Source organism: Cynocephalus volans, chromosome 4 (genome assembly GCF_027409185.1).
Source record: "Cynocephalus volans isolate mCynVol1 chromosome 4, mCynVol1.pri, whole genome shotgun sequence".
In the NCBI taxonomy this organism is placed as follows: domain Eukaryota; kingdom Metazoa; phylum Chordata; class Mammalia; order Dermoptera; family Cynocephalidae; genus Cynocephalus; species Cynocephalus volans.
This window is the reverse complement of record NC_084463.1, coordinates 90,216,664-90,231,774: the sequence shown is the minus strand read 5'-3', so window position 1 is coordinate 90,231,774 and position 15,111 is coordinate 90,216,664. Positions and strand designations below refer to the sequence as shown.

Sequence of the window (15,111 nt, the reverse complement as noted above, 5' to 3'; positions counted from 1 at the left end):
AACTTCCATTCCTTGTGCACTTTAGAAAACTGCTTTTGGACCAGGATTTTGGACATTAATTTTTAGCCCGGAATGCATTTTTGTTTCCAAGTTATAAATAGAGTACAACTTTTTAGTGAAAATGCTGACACAACCTAAAGAACAATGGTGTATGACCAAATCCATTGCAGAAACAAATTGTTTCTTTCCAGAGAGTAAGTATTAGCATCTTTAGAAAGAGGATAGTCATAGGATGTATTTAATTAAGTTGTGAATGTTAAATTATGCAAAATTTTTACTTTGCCAAAATGCAACCTAAAATAGCCATCAATATCAATTAGCATATTTTTTTTCCCCATAGGTTGTGAGGTTTAGACAATCTGGACTTGAATGGCATTTATTTTTTAGTTAGGTATTTGTTCTGAGTTGGTTGAAAATATATGAGTCAGCAGATGAAATATTCGAATATTTGTATATATTTTCCTCATTGCTTCAGTGGAAGACTGGTTGTTAACGAAACCTGCACTTTCTCTACCCACTTCAGTCATGCTCAGGATTGGGGTTCTGATTAGATGCTTTCGTTGCACCTTTAGTTGCTGAAGCCAGAGAGTCAGTCCATTAATCCAGGCTGGGACAGGCTGTTTTTAAAAAGCAGGCAAGGGACTATGCTGCCTGCTGCCAAATAGTACCTCCTCAAGGAGCTGCAGCAATTAATGTTCCATTTCTGTGTCAAGTGCTATTAAAAGTTTTCATCAGGCCAAAGTTTTTCCAAACATTTTGTACAATTCCACAGAGGTCTGGGTTAGCTGGAGGCTGCGTCAAGATGTTTGGCATTCACTTCTGCTCTGTATTGTTAGTAGGAAGCTGGCTGTTGCTACAGACATGGCCTAGTAGAATAGCTTCCCCTGTCTGGACTACCAGAGGCTAAATCTAATGATGCAAGTCTGAGCAGAGTATGAGAATGATCAGAAGAGCATCAAGAAAAGCCAGAACAGTAAGCAGTTGCTAGGAAGTCTTTGACAAGCAAGCCTCTATATCTGTTTTGTATAATTCAAACACTTAAATAATATTTCTTTGTTGCTATTTTCTTAGATTTCTAGGTTTATTATAGATAATTTGTAAGTACAAAAAAAATCACAAAGAAGAAAAATTTTTGAAGGCCTATAATCATTACTACTAGGAGAATGCTCCTGTTTGCATGTTGTGCGGACTTCCATTTTAATGCTAAGTTATGTGATGTACCATCTCCTGAATACTGCTGTAGGTAAAGGTCTTTTGAGGAGACAAAAGCAGTATGAGATTTTCAAGTGAGATTATTCACTTGTATCTGTATTCAGTTATACAGATATAATTGTTATTATATCTGTAACTGGTCTATGAATAGCTACCAATATCCAAATCAAGAGCATTTGGTGGTATATGTGTTTGTTCCACAGTGATTTAACAATGCCAAATGGTTAGAAAGAGGCACCTGGGAGAATTCATAAGATACCTATTTATTTTGTTTCTAGAAAAGGATTTCACCATAATTGTACTAGGCACTCCGCAACCAAACCAATCATATATGCTTCTAGAGGTTCTTTCATCACTGGAGCTGGAACCCATTGTCCTAAATACTTTTCGGGAACTCAAGTAGCCAAAACAAATACAGCTATGGTTCTGAGTTAGGAAATGATTTTCAAAGATATAGAAACTTCAGAAGAAATCACAAGCAGAAAAAAAATCAAACCTGATTCTTTTCTAAAGAAAATGAACTCATTTAAACATCCAAACTTCATAACTTTCAATTACATCTTATACTATCTGTGGTAAATTGAAAGTAGGCCAAGCTGTCAGAGTATATTGCTCAACTGCCTTTGAAAGGCAACATAGATCGTAAACTGAAACAACCTTCAGAATTCTCCAGTGCGGATAATAATAATGTCATAATGATAACAAAATTGGCATGCATTGAGCAACTACTATGTGCCAGGAACTGATTTAGGCATTACATATATCACCTCTAATTCTGAAAATAATCTTGCAAAGAAGATATTTATTATTATTATTATTTCACAAATGAGGAAAATGAGACAAAGAAGTATTAAAATGCTTGCCCAAGGTCATATGGCTAGTAAGAGAAAGGAGATTTAAACAAGTTCTGCTTGACTTCAAAACTCATGTCTTTACTACAATGCAACACTTCCTCCTTAAGTGCTGGGTAAAAAGTTCAGTAGGAAGAATATTACCCTAAACTGAAAGGCCCATGTAATGCCAATACGTACGAACAGACTCTTAATGACAGTACACCACCAGAAGCAAATCTCCTTGCCCATATCACCAGGATTCCCTATTTTGCCATCAATCTCTCCTTCCCTCAACACCGCTACGGTCTCCACTAAAAACTCCAGCCAATACCTCGGTTACTCAGGTGGGAGAAGAGACGAACCCACTACCTGGGAGTTTACACAAGCTGAAACATGTCAGCTATCTGCTCATCTATCAGAACTATCAAAGAAAGAGCTGATCACAAACATGAATCTTTCAAAGAGTTAAAGTTTATCCTTTGATGTTTCACACATTTTTGTATTTTAAATCTTTTCTTAAGTTTGCAAATATTGTTTAGGAGCCACAATAATTGGATGTAATTTTAGTTATTGATGTGTTGACTCATGACCAACATTTATGAATGTCAGTTAAGATATAAAGCTGTAATATACCAATGCCCCACCACTGAATTACCTCATTGAATTTAAGAGTAGGTGCTTGCTTTTAATGCTGGTTTCTTCCCTCACTGTCAGCTGCCATTTCTCATGGCTACTAATACAGCAGTCTTTAATAATGTCCTCTCTTGAATTCCATATACCTACTCTCATTATCTGGATCTTCTAATGGGTTAGGTAATAAGATACCGATGCTTATTAGAGATGTCTCTAAATAGGCTCAGAAATGTGGATCTCTCATGTTCAAATAAATGTACCTGAGAAATATTAAGAAGACAACACAGTGAAGTCATAGAATAAGTACCTAGTAAATGAGTTGTGAGCACTGAAATACTGATTTAGTCCACTTCAATGTCATTATTAGGTATTTCTAGGCAATTCTCAGTTTAAATCACATAATTGAGGTTTCTGCATACTAAATAAGTAAAATGTTGTTCAGTAAATACAGCTTAATCTCCTTTAAGTTGATGTCAGGGAGAATAAATACTCAATTTTTCCAGAGACTTTTATGGACACAGAGACAGAACTCTTGAATTGGTAAAACCATCAACATATCTTAGTATGGCATTTTTGTATTCTCAATAACTTACAGATTATTGAGTCACCATATTCTATATTAGTACCCTTCTATAAATTTGTAAAACAATACAGTAGCTTACAACTCTGTCACAGAACCATCCTGAGAGAACATTTCTTATCTAATTCCTGGGGCAAAGAGCGAAACCAAGAAGGAAGATACAGCCGAACAACCCCCTTAAAGAAAACCCACTATTAAAATTCCTACAGCTCTGAATGTAAGGGCATAGCTAAATTTCCAAATAGTCAGGCATGCAACTTTCTTTACACAGTGGCCATATACATGGTCTTCTTCTCCAAATAAATCAGATAAGACTAGCAATTACAACAGTACTGTGAAAGAAAGAAAAACTTTAAATGTGCTGTTGAGGCTGCCAAAATGTTGTCCAAAGCTGCAGTGCATAGAATCCATGTGGCACCTTCCACGACACAAAGCACAAAAAGATCAGTCTTTCAAAAAGACCGGTCTCTTCTAAATTCATCATTTTTCACAGCAAACTCAACAGCATCAATTTATCCTGGAGAGATGGTGAACAATATCAATAACACAGGGAATCTAACGAACTCATTTTGACTCCCCTATGAGCCAGTTACGTGATGCAAAAAAGGTACTTTACTCCTCTGAGCTTCAGTTTTCTCATCTGTCAAACAAGGTAAAGAATACCTGCCCTACTCAGAGTAAATATGAAGTCTGTGAAAGTATCTTAAACACTTACAAGAGGTGTGCATCCTGACAGCTTTAATAGCATTGTGTCATAGGAAAATGGCCCAGAGCTTGATGTTCCTCAAGATATCCTTTAGCAGTCAGGTGTAGATTATCAGTAGATACATTATGCTTTCAAGAGTCCTAGAAAAGTGCTTCTTAGTGTTCTCCATAGAACGGCAATTCATTCTTTCAGTAAATGAAAAATGTAAGTATTAAATACAAATATCAAAACAAAGAAATAAACAAACAAAAATTCCTCTTTCTTGATAAAAACACTCAACAAACTAGGAAATGGGAAATTCCTCAATCTGATAAAGGGTATCTACAAGAAATGCACAGCTAACATTATATTTAATGGTGAAGGACTAAATACTTTTTTTCTAAAGTCAAGAATAAGACAAGGATGTCTGCTTTTACTAATTTTATTCAACATTGTACCAAAGATTCTAGCCAAGCCAATTGGGAAAAAAAAAAAAAATACATAAAAGGCATCCAGAATGGAAAGGGAGAAGTGAAACTATTTGAAGATGGCATGATCCTGTATATAGAAAATTCTAAGGAATTCACTAAAAAGCTATTAGAACTAGTAAGTTCAGTAAGGTTGCAAGTATGAGATTAATTAACAAAAATTGTTTTTCTTCTCTATACAGTAGCAATGATCAGTGCAAAAATGAAATTAAGAAAACAATTCCATTTACAAAAAGAGTAAAATACTTGGGAATAAATTTAGCAAAAGAAGGGCAAAACTTATACTCTCAAAACTATAAAACATTGTAGAAAGAAATTAAAGAAAACCTAAATAAATGGAAATACATTCATGACTCAGAAGACATTATTGTTAAGTTGGCAATATTCCCTAAATTGATCTACAGAGTCAATGAGATCTCTATCAAAATCCCAGCTGGCTTTTTTGCAAAAATTAACAAGCTAATCCTAAAATTAATACAAAAATGCAAGGGACCCAAAATAGCCAAAACAAACAATTGTGAAAAAGAACAACGAAGTTGTGGTCTCACACTACCCAATTCAAACTTACTGCAAAGCTACAGTAATCAAGACAGTGTGATACTGGCATAAGGACAAACATAAAGATCAATGGAATAGAATTGAAGTTCCATAAATAAGACTTATATTTACAGTTACCTGACTTTTCAACAAGAGTACAAAGACAATTCAATGGGGAAAAGAATAAACTTTTCAACAAACGATGCTAGGACACGTGGGTACCCAAATATACCATACACAAAAATTAACTCAAAGTGTGTGATAGACCTAATTGTAAGAGCTAAAACTATAAAACTCGTAGAAGAGTAAATCTTTGTGACTTTGGGTTATGCAAAGCCTTAGATATGGCACCAAAAGCACAAGTGACAAAAAAAGGTAAATTAGACTTCATCACAATTTGAAACTTCTGTTCTTCAAATGACATTATCAAAAAGTAAAAAGACAATCCACAAAATAAGTCAAAATATCTGCAAATAATATATCTGATAAGGGGCTAGTATCCAGAACACATAAACACTTATAATTCAACAATATAAAAACAAAAAAATTAAAATGGATAAAGAATCTGAATGGATATTTCTACAAAGAAGATAAACAAATGGCAAATAAGTACATGAAAAGATGCTCAACATTACTAATCATTAGATAAATGCAAATCAAAACCAAAATGAGATACCACTTCACACATATTAGGATGGCTATAACAGAAAAGATATATAACAACAAGTATTGGTGAGAATGTAGAAAAATTGAGACCCTCATACATTGCTGGTAGAAATGAATGGTGCGGTTGCTTTGGAAAACAGTTTAACAATCCCTCAAAAAGTTAAACACAGAGTTACCACTTGACCCTCAATTCCACTCCTAGGAGTATACCCAAGAGAATTAAAAACATGTCTTCACAAAAACTTGCACAAGAATATTCATAGTAGCATTAATCATACATCCAAAAGTGGAAACAATCCAAATGTCTATTATATTAGTCCATTTCTGTTGCTTATAACAAAATACCTGGATCTGGGTAACTTGTAAGAAAATAAAATTTACTGCTTACAGCTTTGGAGGCTGGGAAGTCCAAAATCTAGGGAACACATTTGGTGAGGGTCTTTTTGGTGGTGGCTTTACAGTAGGGTGGGGGTTCCACATGGCACAAAATGGTGGAGCAGAGAGACGGAGGCTCTCTTGTGCTCTCCTTATAAAACCCTCAGAACTATGCCCATGACCACCATTATTAATCCATTCATTAGGGCATGGTCCTCAGAATCTAATCACCTCTTCAAGGCCCCACCTTTCAATTACCATAATAAGACTTCACACCCTCAACAGTTACAGTGGGGATTAAGTTCTGGGGGGACTTTCAGTCCAAAGCATCTATCAACTGATTAGTAGATAAACAAATGTGGTATATCCACACAGTGAAATACTACAGCAAAATAATGAAGGACTAATGCATGCTACAACATGAATGAACTTTGAAAAACATTCTGCTAAGTGAAAGAAGACAGTCACAAAAGGCTGCAAATCACGTAATTCCATTTATACGAAATGTCTAGAATAGGCAAATTCATAGAAATAAAAAGTGGATTAGTGGTTTCTACAGGCTGGGTGGAAGGTAAATGGGGAGTGACTGCTAATGGGTGTGGGGTTTCTTTGAGTCATGAAAATGTTCTAAAATTGATTGTGGTAATAGTTGTTCAACTCTGTGAATGGAGTAAAAATTATTGAATTGTGTACTTTAAATTGTGGATTGTATAGTATGTGAATTATCTATCAGTAAAGATGTGAAAAAAAATTAAAAACACTGATGGAAAACAATAACAAATACACAAAAAAATCCCAAATATCCATAGGAAGAATGTCATAAGGATTTATAATCATTCCACGTTCTATCTGATCTTTGGCTGACTGGCAAAAAAAAAAAAAAAAAAGAGAGAGAGAGAGAGAGAGAGAGAAAGAGACAGTAAGAAGAAGTGGGTGAATACTGAGGCCTCAAAATCAATCAAGTTGGATAAAGAGGGAATTCCAAGTGAAACACTAAAAAGTACAGAAAGAGGAAGCTGCAGACATGAACATAAGCTTTGCTCACCTCAGTTTTTCTGTGGGCCTGCCTTTTGTTCCCAGATGGTTATTTACCATTCCTCTATTCAGTTTCTCAGATCTTGCCAGCAACCTCAGGACTTGCATCCTCTTCACCCGGGGCAGGCTGGGTACGTTTTTATGTGTCTTCTATTCTAAATGTGTGCCATTTTCATGTGTGCTCACTGGGAATGCCCTTCCATCTCTCCCATGAACCAATGCCCCCTCCATGAATACCGTGGATTCTCTTTCTGAGCCTGTTTCAAAGATCAGTGTAACAAAATTACATTATATGATTATTGCAGTTCCCAGCAGAGTCTTTCAAAACTAGAGAGGAAATTGGTTTAAGTTGAAAGTACTATAAGGGCCAGAAAAGAGGAACATATCCATTGTATCAATCTCATCTTCCTCATATTGTCCCTTGATTTAGAGCCCCTGACTACAACAAAATTGGAATCAGAGCCATTCCACAGAGCTCACATTTCTTAAAGTGCATCATGCTTTTTCTGAGATAATTTCCCCTCTGGATTCTTTTCTAACCCCATGGCTACCACCCACATGGCCAGATGCACTCTAATCCCAGTGCATACCAATTTAATGTCCTGTACTGAAGTTTTCTGTAATTTTCCTAAAACTGAGATTGTTTGATAATGTCCTAATTTTTCATTCTATAAGGGGACTACTGATGGTATGAAAACCTTGTGCTAAAAAATACAAATTGTATCTAGTCTTTGGAAAGACAGTATTCATCAAAGTCATCCTGGATGTAATTTCCCAGCAGCAGAGTTTGCCCAGCTGGTGCTGTGTTCATAGACACTCTGGAAACACCCAGAGAGCAGACACAACACTATTTTATGACTGTATTAGATATTTCTGAGTGCCATGGTTTGGGTATTTCTGCGTACTATGTATACAAAATTATGTCACAACAATGCACTCTGAAATAAAAAGGGGGAGAGGGGAGTGGGGAAGGAGCTACAAAAAAAAAAAAGAAGAAGAAACCTTTAGGACTATTGCAGAATAGCTTACGCACATTGAATTAACTGGTTTCAATTAGAGTGAGTGATTCCAACTGTGGGTAATAATGTAAGGCAGTCTGGGAGAACATGCTGGAACAATTAACACTTTAAAAGAACATCTCCTCTGGTTTCCATGTGGAGCATCTGTTTTTATTGATTTCTCATAAAAGAAAAAAATTACTTTTATGATCTAGAGAGACATGGTAGGAAAATGTTAAAATATTTTCAAATGAAAAGGATTACCTGGCCCCAATCCTTAAAAATGACTTTATGTTACTCATAATACAAACATCTCTTGTTAATATGACACTCCCATGTCATAAGTTCCTTCCTGTCAGACAGCAAAATTTTCTTTTCAAGAGCTGCAAGATTTCTGCTTTCGAACTATGAAAGAGTTGTATATTAACTCCTGGAACCTATTCCTGTCCCAGTCTGAATCCCTTTTTAAAGAAAGGGCCCTCCTAAATAAATCTAAATAAGTAAACCTAAATTAGTAATGAGCTATTGCCTGTTTTTAATGTGCTTCCCGACCAATTCATCCTGCTCTATCCACTCCCTTCTGGAATGACCCACCCTTTTCTTCCCTCCTGGCACTCATCAAGAAATTACTACATGATAGGTGCTATGCTAATACTTGCTCTGCATTGTCTAACGTAAATCTCAAAATATCCCATTGTGTGAATATATTCAAAGAGATTAAGTAAATTGTCCAAAGCTGTACAGCTAGTAAGTGGCAGAGTTAAAATTTTAACCCAAATCTTAATCAATACTAAAGCTTGTACCTTTAACTATAGCCAAATATTGCATCTTTTGTATCCAAAATCTATCTAGAGGCAACTTTCCATTCTGTAAATGTATAGCTCTTCATATGCACCATTATTATAGAATGTATTACCAAGTATAATTTTTATCTGCTTATGTGCATTGTTTCCTTCTATACATTGAGAACTCCAAGGGCCAGTTACAACTTATAATACAAGGTACTTCCAAGTTCATGGAAAAACAGAATTAAAAGATAATATGAATCCTTCCATGAACTTTTTTAAGACCTTGAGTAAGTGCTTCTTGAGTAAATGAGAGTTGACGTATTCAGAATTCAGTGTATCTATTTATGGGTGAATATTATATAACAATAGAAATATATAGAGATAGCAATATCTATGATAAGCTCCATGATAGCAGGCACTTTATTTTCAAGTTAGCTTTTAAAAGCTCCTAGCATTATTCTTTAATTTCCAATAGCTAGGGAGTGTACAAAAGTGCAGAAAAAAAAAATATTCTAGTCAAATCATGTGTATTTGTGTACTATATGAGGGTACTTCAATAGTGTATGGAAATAGTCACATTATCTTTTAATTCTATTTTTCCACAAACTTTTTGAAATAACTTTGTATGTCTAATCAATAAAATCACACATTATAACTACTTCTAAGTAATGCCCAATAACTAAGGATCAGTTTTTGATTCCTCAAAATCATCAAATCCATGCATAGGCTGTAGCTGTACTGAGTGGTCCAGAGACATGCCCTGATATGCAGCAGCCAGTCAAGCCTCCTGCAGCTGCTCGAGTCCAAGGTTGTTTATTTCCAAGGGCCAGGAGCTAATTCTTAGCTTAGTTCACCATAGACTCAGAGACCTGCTTGTCTTCTCTGAGTCCCAGAACTGTGGGCATTTGCTAAATTGTTTACAAGTAGCAGGGGCTCAGGTAACTACTGTGTTCATATTCATGGTCATACAAACCAATGAGGCATACAACCCAATTAAATTTATAGTGTAGAGATAAGGAACGGCATCATTCTAGTGCTTAATGTAGCCATATTGTGAGAGATAAACAGTTAAACTGCCACATACCTCATTAGGGAAGATATTTCATTTATATTTATTCAGGAAGCATAATTATGTCCATGTTTCTATACAATTACTGGAGATAAAATTTCTTTTCAGCTTGAACCTCAATCTGTACATTATAGAGCTGGCTAAAAGGAATATCTTTTTTTAAAAAAATCTCTGACTCATTACTACACAAGTGGGCAGTGCCAAAAAAGAGACTATCCAGGAAGAGACTGAACAAATAGTAATACAAACCATTTGCAAGGCAATATGTAACTAGTGGCAGGCATTTGAAAAGCAATTTGGAGAGAGAAGCATTCTTGTAAAAACCTATGATAAAAGCTCTGCACTTAAAATTAACTTGGGGCAAATGCCCACATGAAGACCGAGACTTTTTTGCAAAAAGTAATAAAGCCCAATTACAAGGATGGAATTATTCTGGAGCAGAACACTGAAGAGCAAGAACAGGGAAATGGACAGAGTAATGTAGGAGAGAATCAACTGAACTCGAAAAATGCAGAAAAATAATAGAGACTATCCATTTATTATGCATGTAAATATGCATTAATTTATTTATAATCTGATTCAGTCCTTGAAGAATTTGAGGCAGTTGAGACATTCTCTTAAATACATGAGATAAGATTTTCACTATCTTCTGAGTACTGAAAAAGTAAAAATTAATACCACAATTACTTTACCTATCATATGTAGTTTTTTAATTATATAATATGTATATGCTAACTGTATAACTGCCGATATTTCTGATTTTATAATGTGAATTAAATCATTAAGAAATTATTCTTTGGTCATTTTTTTTAATGGACCCAAGTGTTGTATAGTCAGATATCTGGAATGAATAGACTAATATAAATTATCCAAAAAAAGTGTTCTGAGTACTTCTTTCAGGCTAAGACTCCTACTCATTACATTAGTTCTTGTGGGAACTCAATAAATGCTGTTGACTGGGTGTATTAACTTTTTTTTTCTTTTTCTTTTTTGTTGCCAGTAAATCAAAGAACAAGCCCCAAACAAACAAAACAAAACAAAATCTAAGTAATTTGAGATTTTAAAAAAACTTATTATCAACAGATTATTGGGACCTTTTCAGAGAGTCAAAGAGAGACTTGCTCAGAGGACAGATATAGGGCAACTCTAAAGGTCTAAGCAACTGAAGTTCCCGGAATTTTTTCCAAAGTATTGTCATTCATATGATTCGATACTGATGACTACCAGTTTGGTATCTCTCTAGTACAAATTTTAAATTCCTAGGAGAAAGAATCCAACTGGCCGTGCTGGGATCAGATATATATCCCTGCATCAGTCAGTCATGAACACGGGCAGGCTCACATAGCCAAACGTGGCCACCAAAAGCCCACCTCTGTGGACTGGGGGTAACCTGCAGAGAAAGCAGAACATTATGTATTGCATAACTCTTCCAGAAAATGTCTGCCCCTCTGAGAGATGTAATTACTTATAAGTAAATGGCAAACGAAATTTTTTAAACCAGTAGCTACTAATTCCATGGCAGAAGTGAGAAGAAACATCTACTTTCTGATGCTCTCACTTGACAAGAAAACTAAGTCAGACTTTAATGTTGGCACCTTTTAACTTGTGACCTTTAGGAAGAGTTTTAAATGTAGTCATCTATTTAGTCCTTAAGGTTCTACAATAGGGAGACCTAGCTGGGATCCACAGATATCAAGGGGTCAACTCCAAGGTAATAATGAAGGGCGAACTATTTCTAATAATTCAAGAGAGAGAATTCTATTAATGTATTTACATGCAATAAGGCTGCACAAAGTAACTAAAACGTCAAAGTTCTTTTATTTGGGGCTGAAATTTTCAGTTCACTGAAGGATTAGCCACTAATCAGAAATCTTCATTGGGGCCGACCCCGTGGCGCATTCGGGAGAGTGCGGCGCAGTGCTCCCGCCGGGGGTTCGGATCCTATATAAGGATGGCAAGTGCGCTCACTGACTGAGCGCGGTGCGGCTGGTCACAAAAAGACAAAAAAAAAAAAAAAAGAAAAGAAAAGAAAAGAAATATCTATTGGTGCTTTACCTGGGTGTTCAGGATAAAAACAGGAACACTATCTTATTCGTGTTTGTATGTCCAGAAATTTGCATAGTACCAGAGGTACAGCAAAATGGAATTACTAAATTTTGTCTAGTTTGAAAACAAAATTCCTCAAATCACATTTTCTAACATACTCTGTGAGGAGAAAAGTGTAAAAGAACCCATGGAGACAAGAAATGGAAACTACCAACATAAGAGAGTAAAACAAAATCTTTATTTCTCTTTACCTAGAAATCTGAGCATTGTAAAATAATTTAGTAAGACTTACTGAAGAGGAAATCAACAGACTGAGGATTCATTCATTGAATTTTCACTCAAAGACCTCTTACCGCATACCAGGGATTTGCCTATATATACCTAGATAGATATACTAGGCCCCTGAAGAGCACATCGTCTCATTGGAGAAATAGATGTATGAATCAGTAATTATGAGATAATATCATCAGGGATACAATAAAAGAAGTGATTAAAGAATAAATAGAATTAATAAAACTCATCTGTTCTCTGGTATCAGCAGAGTCTCTAAGTATGCACTCCCCTCTGACCATCTGCTCACAAAAGTGTGACATTTTTATCCTCCAAGTCTCTGGCAAGTCTGGGCTGCTGCTGCATTGCAGAAATGCCTCCAAAATTGAGCACCATTATCGCTCCTTCACTAAAGGTGATTCCACCTTTTCCTCCTTCCACAGATAAACAAAAACCAAGGAAAGAAGCTTTATCTCTTATACAGTCTGAGTAAAAAGCAGGCTCCGCCAGGCCTACTGCCTATGACACAGTCATAAGTCATGCTATGGAAGTCTAGCTGCCCCTTTCAGCAGCTTATACCTCAACAATAGATAAGGTTATTTAAGAAGCTCCACATACCACTTTACATCTACATTACCTGCAAGGTAGGCCAAATGAGGGAAGTGCCCAAAAAGTAAATTTCTAATTTCTTGTCCCCATCGTACACAAATTATTTCATGACAGGCAAATTGTCAGCTACAGCACATAGAATTCCCAGAGTAACCACTGTTATTTCTACCAGGCAGTGCATGCATAAGAGAATATCACACAAATCACCCACTTTCTTCATTTACTTTGGAACACAGTGTAGTAGAGTGAGTACATGAAAGGAAAGGTAGGGTGTCTGGGATCTATTCCCATTTCTACAATTGATGCACTATTCTTACTCTCTTTGCATTTAAGTCTCCCATATGTAACACAAAGATAATGACATAGTACCTGTTTCTTTCTAAGGCACTTGAAAATTCTCTGGTGAAAGATTCCATGCAAATGCAGAAACTATTATTACACTAGGAAGACTTGAAAATTGCAAATCCATGTACTCATCAGGATTAAGCAGTCAACACACAATGACAGAAGAGAAAGTATCCTTGTCTAAGGCATCTAAAATCAAATATTGCTAAATATGCAACTATTCGTTAAAAATATATGTGCAAATATATTCATTTTAATGACCCCCCGAATCTAACTCATCAATAATCCACTTAGAGAAATACTTTGCAAGTTATCCTGACTCTGAAAAAAATGCATGGAATCCCTAATCACAGCTATTTTTTATAATGCAGAGCTTTCTGAAAAGACATTCTTTTTCCTTTTGAAAGGTTTGCTCTGCTCCAGGATTTCAGAGAGCATTCTAGCTCATTCTACTGTGGTTTTGAAATATAAAAACATTTCTCCTTCAATATGACCAATCTTGGAATAATGAAACTTACAGTACAGTGTTGGACAGGCATCCATGCAGGGGCTTCCACTGAACAATTCTGGGCTGGGCATTTGCCTTGGTTTTGCTGCAAATAAGTAAAAATGATGTTATGTTCTATATATTATGTGCAGCAATATATACTAGCTGACATGTTTCTTGTCAATATGTTCATTACTATATTTACAAGTATAGAAGAAACCTTTGAGGATGATTTTTTGGCAGTGCTGCAGAAAACTAGGTATGCAATTTTGACTGTTATCAAAGCATAAGAAATTATACTTTGCTTTCTTCGTTTCTCTAAGGACTAAGTTTTTGGCACCAGGCTTCCTCAGTAGCTGGCCTTCTAGATACCAGCAAGAACCATCTGAGAACTCTCCTAACCCAGAGGCCGAACTGTTCTCTTCTCTTCTAGGCTTCCAGACAACAGTGATACATGTTGTACCCCCATGAGATCACTTGAGTCAAGGTATGGAAAGCCTTGTTTACCTGTCTCCCCTTCCAGACTAAATTAGTGGTGGTGACTCTCTAGGGCGTTTCACAGGACTCCAGAATGTAGAGTTGAAAGGGATAGATCTTAGAGGCCTTTCTTGTCACATCAGAAACTGAGATGCAGAGAAATAAAACAATTTGCTCAAAGAGCCAGAGGTTGGACATTCTAAACCATTTGCCAGGCACTTCTTTCTACATAAGAAATTTTTCTTTAGTTAACCTATGCTTTTGTTACAAATCCTGTAAATTCACTTCTAATTGGCCTTTTAGAAAAAAATGAAGTTCTTCGCTTTAACCAACAATACTGCTCCATTCCTGTAGTAATGAGAGCTAATTAGTTGTAAGAGGGGGTTGGTGGGGGAGGATTCTAATAAAACATCTTTTATCTTTTATTTCTTTCAATGTATATTCAATGATAACATAAACATACTAACAAAGTTAATAATTATCATAAAATCCACAGCTCCAATTTACTGAGCTACTAAATATGTCAGTGATTGTTCTGGACCCAGTTTGTTATCACTAGTCCCCACAACAAATGTGGATAGAAGCATTATTATGCCCATTTTAAAGGGGAGAAAACTGAGGCTTAGAGATGTTAAGCAACTTGCCTAACAGTCACCCTACTTGAAAGCAGCATATCTGGGATTGAAGGAAGAATCTGGCTGACACTGCTGCCCATGTGCGCGCTTCCTTTTTCATGAAGCTGCCTCTGGTTTTTTTGATTTTCTATCTGTTTAACGAGTCTTAATGGCATGTTATCATCCAATCTGGTTTCGTCTTATCAATGATCCTAACATTTCTGATTTAATTGAATAAAATACTGAATTCAGTGCTCTTATCATGCTAACAATCCTTGTTTTGTGATTTGCAAGCTTTTTAGAGCAACCTTTATTTAGGTGGTCCATTTTTAAGGCATCACTGAAGCACTGAAGTGCTGTGAGA

At 35.9% G+C, this 15,111-nt stretch overlaps 1 protein-coding gene across 1 annotated transcript in view; it reads right to left on the bottom strand.

The window, feature by feature from the left end:
* Positions 1-15,111, bottom strand: part of DLG2 (discs large MAGUK scaffold protein 2) — a 2,032,915-nt gene that overhangs the window by 1,543,978 nt on the left and 473,826 nt on the right. The window contains exon 7 of the mRNA XM_063094161.1: positions 13,688-13,762. Within this exon, the coding sequence (XP_062950231.1) occupies positions 13,688-13,762 (75 nt within the window). The remainder of the gene's footprint in view (positions 1-13,687; positions 13,763-15,111) is intronic.